Raw genomic sequence first — 15,046 nt, forward strand, 5'->3', positions numbered from 1 at the left:
AATGGAAAGTGAATTATAGTTGATATTATTACTAGGGAAAATTGAACACATAAACATAAGAAACACCAAAATTAATTTTCTACACATAACGACTCTTAAGCTATGATATTTGTGTAATAATTTGCCATATTATCTCTTACCACATTAACTTGAACACTTTTTTTTTCTTTGATTTTTCTTCTTCTTACAAATATGTTTTCTCCTTCTATTTTTAATTGATTTCAATTTCTGCTACAACACTTATTAAACTTTATATTTTAATATTAAAAATATATATTTTCTTCTTCACATAAAATGTTTTGAAATTTCCAAAACAAATTTATATTTTATAAGATATTCTATTAACGCGGTTTTAAATCTATACTATCATATAGTATAGATTCATCTCTCTCTCTCCCTCTCCCTCTCCTTCTCTCTCTCTCTCCACACTGTACTTTTGCTTTTTTTATTCCAAATATACATCAGAAATAGAACAATATTTTTTGTCCGGTGTGTTGTGTTCATGCTCACGCGATGAAAAAAGAAAAATATCCAATTATGTAATCAATTGACACAATTACCAAGAAATACCTATATTTTTAATTCTTTTTCTATTATAGTTATCTCACAAGGTTTATGAATCTCTTTTATAGATAGTAATTGGTTGAAATCTAGGTTAGATTAATATCTTGAAAACTATATGGATTAATCTTTCTATTTCTACAAGTTTTTCTTTTTGATCCGAATGCATGTTCGACCCTGAGGCCGGAATACGATAGAAAGAGGCCAGCACAGAAAAGAACCGCTAATTGTATTATATCCCACTTCTTCGATAGGTAATAGAGTTAAAGTTTTTTTTTTCAAGGATAGAGTTTTGCTGTTCTCCTTTCTGTTTAAGCTTCCAACTTCCTTGGTTGTTCATCATGAATGTGGCTTTCTTGTTTTTATGGTGGATTTGATAATTCATCATGATGGATTTGAGCATTCGTTCAGTTGTTTTTTTTCCAAAATTCATAGTTTGGCTCTGATTTTAAAGCTTTCGGGGTTGTCCAGCTTTTGACTTCAGGGTCTTCCAGATTAATCTCCTAATATTTTTTGGGTTATTTAATTTTGTTGATCATTCCATCGTTTTTAGGATGAAATGATCATCTGTATAACATCAATTTAAAGATGACAAAAGAAATATCACACCAAAAAAATAAAGATCTACATAAAGCAAATGTCTAAGGATGTGACGAGAGCTCACGTACATTGGGTAAACATAAGATTACGAACAAAGAGAAAAAGGCAGCAGACGAAACATTGTGGTGTAGTAATAAAATGACAAGGCATTCTTGCAGGGAAGACCATCTTATAAAAATTACACAACCTAAATGTCTCTTCCCGGTCTAGACCACACCGATCATTACCAAGCAAAACAGTAGTGGGCAAGTGATGCCGGTTTCACTTGGACCAAGCGACTGCGTCAATCTCCGATTGAGCAGCTCGGTACAACTCCAGCCTCTTAGATATGGCGCTGCGTCTCTCCATGATCGCTGGATCTTCGTTCAAAAGTGACGAGAGCCTCTTCATCTGTTGAAGATGGAATTCACCGGCAGTTTAGTTTTTGTTTAGCCGGATGTTAGTTACACTCAAGACAAAAGGCAGGAAAGAACTTACGTCCATGGTACCGAGCTCGGCAAAGAAATGGTCGAGGAGGCTGCGCTTGGCTTCTCGGACTTGGCAGTAGACGATGGACTTGGGGATTGAATTCCGCAGTCCAGCACAGACCATGTTCACGTAAGACAGAACATTGGATCCTGTTGACACATGTAAAAGGTTGTGTGAGGTAGAAAAAAAAAAAAAATATATATATATATATAGATACCGCATCAGAATATAAGCTTTTGACTATACCGATTCGTCTGAGATAGGAGTCGTTGTAGCGGTCGAAAATGGAGTGCGTAGGATTACCACCCTTCTCAGCATCCTGGGGAAGCTTCCTGAAGAAATCTACAGTGAGATAACTGCACTCCATGTCTACCAGCTGCAATGTTGCTTTCTTACTTCCCTCCCGCATTTTGTCCAACGACTCTATGGCCGCGTTTGTCACCTCCACTCTCAGAGCTGGGTATTGCTTTAATTCCTGCACATAGATATTCAACTTCTCTATAACACTGGACCAAAGTATAAAAAGCCTTAATATATATATCTAAAAGAAGATGAGAACGTACCACCGTCTCATTCACAGACTTGTGAACCAGATCCTTCAATATCGCATGAACCTAGTAGTATTAAACAACAAAAAAAATTAAAAAATTACAGGAAAGACACTTAATGCTTCTTTTTTGTTTCAGAGATGAAAGTTAGAGTTGGTACAGTGTCTACAGATGCTTCCGCAGGGCCTCGGATAGACACAATAGAAGACTCGATGAGACGACGGTAACCTTGCTCAGGGGCAATCAAGTGAGGCTGGTAACCGTCAGCCTCAGTGACCAGCTTGCGGATGTTGTCCATTGCTAGCTGCTTGTCAAACTGAAGTCTCTTCAGAGCCGCCGGAAGCTGGTTATCAAACACGTTGTACACCTTTTCACCACCAGCACGCCTGTGTCATCGTTACCCATTGGCACAAAATTATAAATATAGATTTAAATTTGGCTAAGAGTCATATCAACTCAGACACTATAACCACTCATGGTTTAATTTTATAAATAGTAGTAGCAGCAAAATGGCCAAAACATACACTCCATCGAGATGCTCCTTGAATATTTGATCGAAGAGCCGACATATCTCCATTATTGAATACAACTTCCCCTGCACCAGAACAGTAATTAAATCTTGATATTTAAGAGGGAATACAAATTAAACAAAAAAAAAGAATACAAAATCATACCCCAGCATCAGCTGCAATAGGCTTTCCAAGGCGACTAAGTTCAGATTCCAGCTCTAGCACTGTTTTGTTAATAAGCGACTGGATTCCTGGAATTCTCGACTTGATCACATGTTCTAGATGCTGTTCAAACAACAACAAAACGTGTTGCAGTTAGACTCTGTTTTAACCGCAACAGCTGATGGTTGCATATTGCCACAAAATTCCTAGCTTCCTAGTAGGTTCTTGTGATACTTATAATTTTATGGTTGTGTTCGCTTCCTAAGCACCAATCTTTCTGAAAACAGTTACCTTGGATCCTTATTAGTCTAAAGAAACTCCAATTTACCAGTCCTAAGTCCTAACAAATTTCAGAATGCGTTTATTATTCTAATTTCCAAAAAGAAAAACTAGTGAAGAAAAGCTTAAATCAATCCTCGTGAAAGCACAAACCTTGGAGAGCATCTTTGCTAAATGCTCAGAACCCATTTTATGTGCAAGGTGCCTATACTCTGTAGTATTGGAAAAGTACTCCCTCTCTCTTCTCCGAGCCGCAATCATGTCGACATTCTTGTTAATATCTGCTTGGGAGCGGTTGACAACTCCAACCCATGGATATTTGAGTTTAAAAGATTTCCCTTCCAGAATCTGAGCAAAAAAACATCATTAGTTAAGTATCAGTGAACACAATAGCCGTTAATGAGAAAACATATGTATTATGTTACTACAAAAATTTGCTGTAGCTCGAACATCATATAAAAAGTTTATACAACAGCTTTTGTTATTTGATAAGTCAACTTACTTCCACTGCATCGGTCCCCTTGTCCATAAGATCAATCTTTGTCAAGACACCAAATGTTCTCTCCCCTGTAAAGATTACAACGAGTATAAGACACAAGGTGACAGCATAACACGTCTGGTATCTTTGGTGGCAAATGAATGGTTTGCAAAACAGTTACCAGATGGATCAACTTCACGTGAAATTTTAATTGCGTCTGAAGTAGCAAGATCTTGGTTTGCAGGTGAAATTGCCAAAATAATGCAGTTGGGCTGTAAGGAAATTTGATTAAACATGAAACAGAATCATGTCAACTAGTTTGCTCCACAAAAATAGCAGAAAAAAGGGAAAAAGTTATGCATTTAAACTAGCAATAATCTGTCAATAAAACATTAAAGGGTCTGCGACTAAGGATTTCTTATTACCTTTTCAATGTAGGACCGGACCATGTTTTCAATGTCCTTGACTATATTTTCAGATTGTCCCTCTGCATCAACCAAAAGAAGTTCATCGTGTCATGCTAAACTATATACGGTAAAGAATAATATCTATTGTGTCATTCTCCATCGCTAGCTTGGTTCAAAATGGCGCATGGCGAGGTGAGGCGATGAGTGTCTCGCCTCTCGCCTTGCGCCATGGCGACACAAAGCGAGCGCTTTGTGTGTGAAGGCAAAAACTATAGTGCAAAAATATAGGTATAGATAGAATACAAGTTTAGAACCAAAGTGCAAAACAGAGTACTTACTAGTGCACAAAAAGATCAGGAGAAACGTCAAACATCAAAAGCCGTGAAATAGATAGAAGAACAATAGCACATGGAACCCTAATTTTAAACTTAGGTTACGGTATATAAGACTAACTTAGGGTTTTAAAAAGGCTTTTATGTGACGCCAAAGATGTGTTACAAATCTAACTCGGTTTAGCAGTTTAAATTTGGCAAACCAATTCGGTTTGACTTAAAATCAATTAAGGCGTTGCTTTAGGAGCCTTAGGTTTAGTAAGAAAGCGTAGAAAGCGCTCGCTTTGTGTAAGTCGCCACGCCTTGAGGTGCTGAGGCGATGAAGACATCGCCAGACCTCGCGTAGCGCCATGGCGCCAAAAGCGAGCGCTTTTTTAAACCAAGATCGCTAGAGAAATAGACATAAACTCCTTGTTCTACGGTTCCTGTAAATGTGACTTACCAACAGCAACTTTTGTAAGACCTGGAAGATCAATCAATGTCAAGTTGACAACTGCACACATAGCAAAGAGGATAAAAAGTTAGCAAATGGCATTCCCAAGGAAAAGAAAAAGGCAAATAAAAAATTAGAAATATGAATCCTAACCATTGGGAGAGTAAATGCTAAGGTGAATGGGAACACTAGAAATGGCCTTGCTGCGTCCAGTCTCCCTGTCGGTCTCATCTTGGATCTCCTTCCTCACAGCAGCTACATAGGTGATTAATTAAGGTTAGAAAAAAAATAACCGAAACATGTGAAATCAAACTACAAATGAGAGAACCGAACCCACCAAAATCGGTGAACCTTTTCCTGGGGAGGTGAAGGAACTCAGCATACTCCCGGGCTCCATCATCAATCTTTTGCAACTGTAAGACAAGGGGCCTTCGTGTAACGATACCTACACACAGTTTCGGCTAATGATTAGACGAGGGAACAAGCGGTTTCAAGTTTAAAAACTAGGGAAGAAGTGTGATTAATTTACCAGATCCACGGGGTAAAAAGTCCTTTCCGACGATGCTCTCCAGGACTGAAGACTTCCCAGAGCTCTGTCAAAATAGTAAATAAAGTTAAGGGGGTGATTGTATATATACAATTTCTAAAACCAAATCAATGCAATCACCAACAATAACAACAGTATCCAAGTCAAACTCAAGTCCACAATACCAATGGTGACAGTTAGCACATATAGTGCATGCAATTCAATTAAACTCTAGTTCTCTACGATCAGGGTGACAAAATAAAACAAGTTTGGGGCACGAGAATCTCAAATCTAGACAATATGCATCTCAGGAATGTCTCAAATTGTGAGATGGATCTTGAAAGCAGGATCGAGAATTAAACCTGACCACCAACGACGGCGATGGCAGGCAAGGAATCCCAGAGAGTAGGGAGGGCGCTAGAGTCTCCATGGTCTCCGAGAGCCGTGCAAGCTCTCTGTATCTTGTTTACCAGAGATATCAGATTCTCCATCTTCCTCCTTTCCCTCTTTATATCAAATTAAAGCAGATCGGCAAGATCTGATATCTGCACAGGGGAGTAGATCTGACGGAACCAAGAGAGAGAGAGAGAAGTGATTTTGAATTTGAGTCGAGGAAAAAGCAATTGGGAGTGTTTGGGTCTAAGGGAGAAAAATTAAGCCTAACGCGTTTATACAGTAGCCAAGGAAGGGGTTTTTTTCTTTTATTTTCTTTTACCAAAGGCTTTGGTTTGGACTTTGCGCATAGTGTAATTGAAACGGCGTGGCGTTTACTTCAGCTCTTTAAAGACGACAAACTGCTTGATTGTCCATCAATAAATATAAAATTATATTTAACCCAAAAAATGAATGTAAAAACCCATTTCATCCATTAACTTTATAAATATTTATTAATACTTTTATGTCAAAAATTTAGATTTCGAGTTTCAAAAATAATTATGCAAATTTCAAAATTCCTAAAGTTAACGAAGAAAAAATATAGAACGACATAAATCTCATATGATAAGTTTATGGTGATATAATCAGAACTGAATTTTCATAAGATATAGAAAATTATCGTCGATAAAACGCTTATATAATATTTTTCATACTTTAGGGTAATTAGTTAGTGTAAAAATAAAAAAAGTTTGTTTAATAATAAATATATTATATTGGATGGAGAATTATAGCCAAAATTAGAAATTGGTACAATTAGCAATTAATGGCTTAGTATATATAATTTTTATTGAGGAAGAATATTATTTTTAAATTTTTTTTCTTTGCAATGAAAATTTCATTTAACTTTTTATGTACGAAAGAAAACAGCCAAATTATGCATAAATTAATGTTACATGTTTAGCTTATACATTAAATATAATACCTTCTAAATATTTAAAATAAAAACACCCACTTTATTTCATATTTGGTAAAATTATACGTCAGACGTTACATCAGTTATCACATCAACTAATTTTAGTGATGTAGATAATACATCAGCTAATTCACTGATGTATATGTCACATGTATAACAACATTATTTTTCTACATAATATTTATTTTATATTTTTTTTAAAAACTGCAATCGTTTAATTGATTCTATTTATTTTAATAAAATCATTCAAAAACTAATTAATAAGGATTATATTTTATTTTACATAATAAATTATATTTTTCCCTTACAATAAAATAATAAAAATTATATCCTCATTGCAATGCTTCAATCATAGTGATTATTCTTGTGTTGCTCTATGTTAATCTAGTTCTTTAAATGCAAATAATGTAAACAAGATTAGCTAAAAGAAACATGAGAGTAAGCACTGTGATTAAACTATTACAACGAAAATATAACTCTCTTTGAGAGAAAATAAAATTTATTATATAAGATAAAAAAAATTGTTCATCTTGATTAGTTTTTGGTCCTGTTCGGAATCGCGCTAAGCGCTAGTCGGCGATAAAACTGTGCCTAGCGAGTTACCAAAAAATCGGAGAGTACTCGAAGAATACGCGGAGCCTAATTTTAAATATAATATAATATATTTATAATATGTTTAGCTAATTTTAAACATAATGACACAAGTTATTAGACATAATTATATAACTTCTTAAAGATAATTTTAAATAGTCTCTTTTTGATTTGTCGAACATTTAAATTAGGGTTTGTTTGATACCAAAAAACCTCCAAACAATGGTTTTGGACTTAATAATTAATTGTTATTATTTGGTAATGAATAATTATACAAAACATGTCAATAATGGATAAAAAATTATCAAGTACGTTTCAACTTTACAGACAAAAAAGAAAAAACTTTACACAGTCAACGTGGAAATTATGCGGTCAATGCTTTACTTCACCGATTTGGTCATATTCACCGTGGCGTTTTCGAACATAGAGTTTTTGTTAATTTTATTAAAATAATAATATTATAAACTATTATGTTTTGTTTTAAGTTTTATTTTATTTTAATTTTATTTAAGCTATGTTGTTGTATACATGACATTCACATAAACAAAAATTATATGCTATGTTATTTACATTAGCAAAATTAATTGATCTGCTAGTTGGTGTGACAGTTGATGTATAATTTTGACCAATAAACATGTGTTGTATTTAAACTTTCCAAGGTTTTAAGTACTTATTTGTACGTCATAAACTTGATGTATAAATTTGTTTGCATCTTTCTTGTTTGCATTGGCATTTGCTCTCGTATTCTTATTTCTCATGACAGATAATTCTTGTTTTCTTCTTTGTGTTCTTGATGCTTTTATTACACAACAGTTGCTAGGTATTTGGGACAGCTACATGGAGCGGAGAGAAACTAATTACTCTCGACTCTTTTTCTTTCATCATGTGAATGTCAAACTCAACTATACTCCTTCACACTCTTAATTGCTTCAAGTCTTCAACTAGTATTTATAATACAATCAAACTAAACCAGATTTGACTGCCATTTTTGAAACACCATACTAATGCCATTCCCGTACATGTTTGGCTCATATACATCTAAATGCAACCGGCAATAAATAAAAAATATGAAACAACACAACTGAACGGCAGTCGATTGCTCTCAATTTAGTCGTAACCCTTAAAGCAAATGGCGCAACAAAGAATGATAACAAGTCTCAGTACACAATGTAAATAGTAAAAGAAAGACTGTTTTGGTAAATAGAAGACAACAAGACAAAGATAAGAAGACCCGAAGTGAGAGCACTCACGCTTTGTGTCAAAGCTTTTGCATCACCCGGGCCAAAGTCATAATGAATCTATCTGTGTGCTGTGACCAGCGTCTCTATGAACCTCAACCCATCAAACCTCGGCTCCAGTTTCTCCGTCTTCCTCGATTCCCAACCCTGCTCATTCATTTCAATTCAATTCATAAGAGACCCTGAGCCTACGATTAGACAAGAGCAGATCTGTAATCGCAAAATGCTAAAAAGAGGAAACCTTTGGGGAGACCGGAGGAATAGCGGAGGAGGAAGAGAGAGCAGCGGTGGAGAAGGCAATGACTGAAGCGACAACACCGCTCGGAATCTTCATCATCATCGTTACTGGAGGAGGAGGAGACCCGTCACGCCGGATCTCGACCACCACCAACTCTGCGTCTTGTCTTTGGGCCTTTTTGTTTTCTGGACCAGGAAGAAAATAGAATAGTAAAATGCTTATTTTCCTTTATATATTAGCGAAAAAAACATTATGAAAAGAAGAGTAATGACGTTGGAATGTGGTGTATCGAAACGGCGCATTTGATTCTTTTGATTCGGTGCTCTTTTTTTAATGGATGAGATGTTTTCTTTTGACTCATTAAATTAGTCAAAATTCATGGAACTGAAGCTTCGAATGGTGATTATCGTCCCGCTCCGCCCTGCAGTTAACAGTAACAAAAATCTTTACATATATTATATATTTATATATTTTTATAACTGTTAAAACCATACCGCAATTGAACCGCTTGTCCCGCACTGCTTAAACCGCAGTCACCATTCGAAGCCTAAATTTTTTTTTTCTTCTTTCAAAAATCACTTTTTTAAGACTGATTTATTTATGACATTATATTTATGAAAAATATTATATAAATAATCAACAATACTATTTACTTTATAAAAATTTATGTCTAACTGCATTATCTGGACCATCCTACGAAGATTCATTCATGACTAGATTTACTTGTATCATATTAAAGCTCCTTTATAATTTTTTTTTTGTAGTCTGCATTAATAAACCGCTCTTCTCTGGAATTTGAAACCTGAATTTTCTATAATCAGCAATAAATTGGATAGTATGGAGCTCGAACCCCAGACTTGGATATAAAATCTTTAAACTTTAACTAATAGACTACAGTTCCACCACAAATCACTTAAAATAGATTTTGTTAGTGTTAAATAAATTTTATAATATATTTAATTATAAAATTATTTTGATGAATTAGATAAATTTATAGATTTGAATTAATATTATTATTTGATTTACGAGATTTAATACTGATTTAGATTGATTTAAATTAATTTAGTTTTTATATCTCTTAAATAGCATAAATCAGATTTTATAAGAAAATTATTGTGGCTATTACTAATTTGCCATTTAGGCACTTCTTAAACCGATTTTCGGAACACACTCGAAAGCGTTTTCTTTTGTAATAATAAAAGGTTAAAAACCCAAATAAATTAGGGCGGCAATAAGTAAAACCCTGGCCACCATAAAACCTCGCCACAGAACGGAGAAGAAGAACACAAAGTGTTGCCCTTTACGATTCTCTTTCATCAAATTCAATGGCTTTCTGGGGTTGGTTTTATTTATTTCTCAAAACATATCTATCAACAAATAACCGATGATTCGTGTGTGTGTTTGCAGGAGTTGAAGTGAAGCCAGGAAAGCCTTTCACTCTCAAGGCGGCTACTAACGATGCCAAAAGACTTCACCTTTCCCAGGTCTTCCCTTTCTACCCCTAAACTCTCAGATTCTGCAATTAGGTCCCCTTTTATTTAATCTGTTTCGTTAAATCTTCCAGGCGACATTGGGGCTTAGTAGCTCGGGAACAAACAGAAGCATTCTTCAGTGTAACGTTGGGAACAAAAGTCCACTTTTCCTATGTGTCCTGTCTCCCGAAAAGGTTGATTCTTGCCAGCTCAACATCGAGTTTCAAGAAGCTGAGGATGTTATCTTCTCTGTCATCGGTCCTAGGAGTGTTCACCTCACTGGCTACTTCCTTGGAAGGAGTAGCACCGGCGGTTTGAGCCTAAATGACGACGAATCGTATCCTTTAATATATGCGAGTTATTAATTGTAATTTTGTTCGTAATTTGTATCCCTTTGACTTTGAATTTCAAAACGAAGGGAGTCGTTTGGAGAAGACATTGTTGACACAGACGTGGAGAAAGGGAGCAGTGATGATTATGACTACAGCGATAGTTTCATTAATGATGATGCTGATCATCCATCTTCTACTGACGATGATGACTGTATGTTTTTCTTTTCTTCTTATATGTTCTCTGTGGATTTAAAACTTGGAACTGTTAGCTGTAAATCTTCAGAGACTAGTTATTGTGCCTTTTTTTCTTAGCCTCTAGTAATCATTTGTCTTTGTAAGTTTATTGCAAATTTAGTTAAGGTTGATTCTCTGTAATAGCGTCTTTTCATGCTGAAAGTTACATATAATACTTTGATTAATCGTTGTCTCCTTTATTCAGTGACTGTTAAGGAGAGGGTAGCTAAAACAAAGGCAAAGAAGGGAAATAAAAGACTAAGGAAGAAGTTTCAGGTCTCTGATTCAGATTCTGATGAAACATCTGCCAGAGCTGCCAGTGAGGACTCCGTAGAGATACTTAATGACCACAAGACCCCGAAGGTCCTTTCGTCAGAGGCTCCTTTGCCTTCAAGGGTCACGAGGTCAAAGGCAAGAAGTGCGACTTCGGAAAATGGTGAGAAGACATCAGAAGCAACAACTCATACACACAAGGCTGTGGATAATAAAAAGTAAGAAAGCCTTCACTCACTACAGACGGGTGTTAGTGTTATTTATTAGTATCACTAATCTGTGTTAATATATGTCAGGGAGGAGAAACCATCTGGTGACGTTGAACCTTCTCCCGTTAAGAACAGCTCTGAATTGCTTTCGAAGAAGGAGAAGAAGAAGAAGAAAAGAAACAAGGAACCAGTTGTTATTAACACAGACGAAGATATGCCTGGAAGTCAGAAGCCAGAGACTGACAAGTAAGTGGTGTACAATACAAACTGAATTGATTATGTCTACTTTGTTGTTGTTCATGGTTCAATCAACATTACCATTGTCTCTCACATGACAGAGCAATTGAATCATCAGCTGATGTAACACTATCAAAGAAAAAGAGGAAAAAAGAGAGGAAAGAGGAGACTACAGGCAGAAAGAAACAAGCTACCGAAAAGTGAGTCATATCTTATGTAGAAATTTCAGTTGAATATATGATGATCCTTAGACAAGCTCCTGCTAAAGAGTTGTCTCTTTGTTTAATAGATTTGTCCAATAAGATTTAATTTCCATAATGAATAGGAACATGGAGAAAGAAGCTAGTAGTACTAAGAAACTACCAGAATCAGAGCTTTCTCCAAATGAGGTGACAGTTGAAGAGATTGAAAAAGGGAAGTCAGATGGTAAAGTAGCTGTTCAAGGGAAAAAGGTGTGTTTTTTTCTTTCATCTTTATACTTCTAAATCTATGCAATCTGGTTGATGTCTCAAGTCTGGTTTTGCTGTTTCAGGTCAGCATACTCTATACTGCGAAGTTGAAGGACACTGGGAAAGTGTTTGAATCAAACTTGGAAGGATCTCCATTAAAATTTCGCTTAGGTAAAATATATTTTAGATATATTGTCATTGTTGTTTCAACCATCCTAAAATACACAATATGCTTCGTTTTTGTTTGCAGGTGGAGAAAAGGTCATAAAAGGTCTCAGCAATGGTGTTGAAGGTATTGTATAGTAGCTTTAATAATTTCAATTAAAATTTTCAAAAAAGATGTTGATATTTAAAAAAAAAAACAATACGGCTGCATCTCTAATTCTCAGGGATGCGAGTTGGTGATAAGAGAAGACTCGTAATTCCACCATCTCTTGGGTATGTCAGTTGATTATTATGTCTTTTGATGATTGATTTTCAGCATAATATTTACTATAAATAACCTGTTTTGCTTCTCTTGCTTCTGGATGTGATATAAACAGATACTCAGAGGAAGGATTGAAGAAGGAAAATGTGCCTAAGAACTCGTGGCTTGTCTATGAAGTAGAGGCAGTAAAAGTGAGATGATGCCATTGGCTCTTTTTGACCTTTTGAAACAAACAAGCTTTAACCTTCTGCCCTGAGTCATCTATTCGTTTTCTATTGCCTCCAATTGGCTTGTCACTTCTATCATTTTTCTCAAAAGAATCTAAATCCAGGAAAAAAGATAAACATTTTCATTCTATGATCACCAAGATTGTTTCAGTTCGAATTTAGAGAAAGAAGACGTGATCTATAAGTTGAACAAAAAAAAAGACATGATCTATAATAAAATTAATTAACTGTCCTTGGCCTTTTGAATCAAGCTTGTTATCTTGTTTCCAAAAGTTTATAGGTCGATCGATCGAAAGAACTTGAAAAAACTTGTATCCTTCTTTGTTTTGGTTGTAAACAAAGTTTAACAACCTTTCAACAGGAGGCCGTTTTCATCATCTCAATCCCAACTCAACGGAAGCTGAACTGGTCAATTCTCCCGGTTACCAAACGATTCCAATTAAGACTGATACGGCCATACCAAAGACGAGCTAAGAAGCTTGCCTTAGACCTTATATTATTGCTACGGTCCTTTAAACTTGCAAGTGACAATTACAATACCATACCTTGTAATATTCATAAAGTAAAAAATGTGTTTGCAAAAAAAAAAAGAAAAAAATCTTACTACATAATTTTTTAAATGAAGGCTAGGGAAAATGAAACACTGAGAAAAAGGAAACTCTGTTTTACTAATTTGTGTTGCTTCAATAGATAATTAAAAAAAAACGTAAAATGATTTAAACCTCTTCTTAGTTGCAATATCCTACATAGGTAGTAAGTGCAATCCCCAAGCCATTTTCTTTTACATGAAATCATCGTCGTCCATGGCGCCATAAGGACCCGAAACAAGATCATCATCAGGCTTATCCACATGCAGTTGTTTCTTCTTACCTAAGAAGTAAGAACCACAGTTCAAAAAAACACCATTATAAAACTGATCATTTAAGACCATTATAAAACTGATCATTTAAGAAACAGAGACATGCTTAGCTTAAGAAACAGATCAATGAGAAACCACTAGAAAAAAAAAGGGAAATCCAAGGAAACAAGTAAAAAAAAAGAAGAGAGTGAATGAGTGAATACCTGACTTCTTTTTGCCGGCAGCAGCATCTTTCTCTGCCTTGAGTTTTTCGTTTCCTATTGCCGAAATGGAGGAAGCAACGTCTTTAACATCAGCTGCTTTCATATTGGCCACAGAAAGTCTCATCACTGCTTTGAGCAGCCCAATATAGTGAAAGCTTTTCTGCAAAACAGAGAACATGGATTCAATGCAAAGCAGTAGGTAATTAATTAATCAAAAAGCTGAGACAAGAAAGAGAATATGGGATTACCTCATAAGGTACAAGCTTACGAGATATCATCTCAGCATATTCCAAGAAATCGCTTTCAGACTTGGGAATGAAAATATCAACGCTTTTTGCTTCAGTCTTTGCTCCAAAGAGTTCAGCAGTTGCCTGGTAATCAGCTTCCTCCACTAGCCTAAAAAATAAGAGAGACAAAATGTTTCTTATGGGTACTGTAGAACCAACAGAACAAGTGGTGACCAATACCTCTGCATGCGAAGTTTGTCAGCAATAGGATCAAAAGGCTCTTCCTTTGATGGTTCTTCAACAGATTTAGCCTTCTTTTCAACAACTTTTGCCGCTTTCTTTGGAGCAGGCTTTACCACAGCTGCCTACAGAAACAAACAAAAAATTGTTTAGATGTAATTTTTCAAAACTATGCCAATAATTGAAAAGAAAAAAAAAGTATACCGGAGTAGGCTCATCATCATCCTCCTCCTCCCAAGAGTCCTTGATGTCATTCTCATCAACATCCTCATCATCCCAGTTACTTTTCAGTTCAACTTTAGCAGGAGTTGGTTGAAAGTCTTCAGCCTCTGAAAACCAGAAACAAGTGTGGACAAGTCTTTCTTTCTTACAGAACAGAAGTAATAAAAACAATGTATAATGTAGTATAAGTCTTACCCCAATCATCCATCTTTGTTGCTAATTATCTAGAAGAAACAAAAGTGCTATTTCTGAATCCAAGTGAAAGACCCGCATAAGCAGAAAGTTATAATCATCTCTATGCCAACAGAATCAAGATTTTATCAGATGAATCAATTGAACAATAATACTGATTAAGTTGTAGAAATCGTGAAGAATTCGAAGGATACTAGTTCCAAGAGAAGACGATGGATGAAGGAAGGAAGGAGGCGGAAGAGAAATAACCTGAATCGTAGAGAGAAATGGAAAGAAAGTTGGATTCGTCGGTGAAAACGCCGATGTTCGTTCAACGGAAGAGGGAGGGACGAAACGACAGCCAAAATCTATTTTGTGCCTTTAGGGTTTTCTCTCTCTCACTTTCTACAACTTGTTTTTCGAGAACCTAAACGTTCAAAAACATTAATATTCCATCTCTTATTTTATTAATAAAAATTTTTTCGCTGGAGTGAAATAAGAAAGAAAAAAAACTAATTTTCCTGATTATAAATATTAAATATTATT

At 35.4% G+C, this 15,046-nt stretch overlaps 4 protein-coding genes across 6 annotated transcripts; 1 reads left to right on the plus strand and 3 right to left on the minus strand.

Annotated features, from left to right (window-relative positions):
• Positions 1 to 1,162: 1,162 nt before the first annotated feature.
• Positions 1,163 to 5,975, minus strand: LOC103864140 (dynamin-related protein 1A). The gene is made up of 16 exons (XM_009141900.3): positions 5,666 to 5,975; positions 5,307 to 5,370; positions 5,115 to 5,222; positions 4,931 to 5,032; positions 4,787 to 4,837; positions 4,031 to 4,092; positions 3,787 to 3,877; positions 3,630 to 3,694; positions 3,281 to 3,475; positions 2,852 to 2,971; positions 2,702 to 2,772; positions 2,338 to 2,563; positions 2,193 to 2,243; positions 1,876 to 2,104; positions 1,639 to 1,778; positions 1,163 to 1,551 (listed from the first exon to the last, which is right to left on the minus strand). The coding sequence occupies exons 1-16, from the start codon at positions 5,792 to 5,794 to the stop codon at positions 1,423 to 1,425; spliced, it is 1,833 nt and encodes a 610-aa protein (XP_009140148.3). The 5' UTR covers positions 5,795 to 5,975; the 3' UTR covers positions 1,163 to 1,422.
• Positions 5,976 to 8,297: 2,322 nt separating this feature from the next.
• LOC103864141 lies at positions 8,298 to 8,976 on the minus strand. Its single transcript, XM_009141901.3, has 2 exons — positions 8,722 to 8,976; positions 8,298 to 8,627 (listed from the first exon to the last, which is right to left on the minus strand). The coding sequence occupies exons 1-2, from the start codon at positions 8,818 to 8,820 to the stop codon at positions 8,541 to 8,543; spliced, it is 186 nt and encodes a 61-aa protein (XP_009140149.1). The 5' UTR covers positions 8,821 to 8,976; the 3' UTR covers positions 8,298 to 8,540.
• Positions 8,977 to 9,231: 255 nt separating this feature from the next.
• Positions 9,232 to 12,735, plus strand: LOC103864142 (peptidyl-prolyl cis-trans isomerase FKBP43). Its single transcript, XM_009141902.3, has 12 exons — positions 9,232 to 10,056; positions 10,126 to 10,202; positions 10,283 to 10,527; positions 10,609 to 10,733; positions 10,962 to 11,247; positions 11,326 to 11,484; positions 11,577 to 11,675; positions 11,801 to 11,927; positions 12,008 to 12,095; positions 12,175 to 12,216; positions 12,314 to 12,362; positions 12,467 to 12,735. Exons 1-12 carry the CDS (start codon positions 10,044 to 10,046, stop codon positions 12,549 to 12,551), a joined length of 1,395 nt encoding a protein of 464 aa, XP_009140150.1. The 5' UTR covers positions 9,232 to 10,043; the 3' UTR covers positions 12,552 to 12,735.
• A 368-nt stretch (positions 12,736 to 13,103) lies between these two features.
• On the minus strand, positions 13,104 to 14,951 carry LOC103864143 (eukaryotic translation initiation factor 3 subunit J). Of its 3 annotated transcripts, none has more exons than XM_009141903.3 (7): positions 14,771 to 14,951; positions 14,525 to 14,596; positions 14,312 to 14,436; positions 14,108 to 14,232; positions 13,889 to 14,036; positions 13,641 to 13,800; positions 13,104 to 13,448 (listed from the first exon to the last, which is right to left on the minus strand). In XM_009141903.3, the coding sequence occupies exons 2-7, from the start codon at positions 14,535 to 14,537 to the stop codon at positions 13,360 to 13,362; spliced, it is 660 nt and encodes a 219-aa protein (XP_009140151.1). In that variant the 5' UTR covers positions 14,538 to 14,596; positions 14,771 to 14,951; the 3' UTR covers positions 13,104 to 13,359. The 3 variants fall into 3 exon arrangements, with proteins under 3 accessions (XP_009140151.1, XP_018514198.1, XP_009140152.1); XM_018658682.2 differs by having other exon boundaries at positions 14,525 to 14,577; positions 14,771 to 14,927; XM_009141904.3 differs by having other exon boundaries at positions 14,525 to 14,624; positions 14,771 to 14,927.
• Positions 14,952 to 15,046: the final 95 nt, after the last annotated feature.

Source organism: Brassica rapa, chromosome A04 (assembly GCF_000309985.2).
Source record: "Brassica rapa cultivar Chiifu-401-42 chromosome A04, CAAS_Brap_v3.01, whole genome shotgun sequence".
NCBI classification, from domain to species: Eukaryota; Viridiplantae; Streptophyta; class Magnoliopsida; order Brassicales; family Brassicaceae; genus Brassica; species Brassica rapa.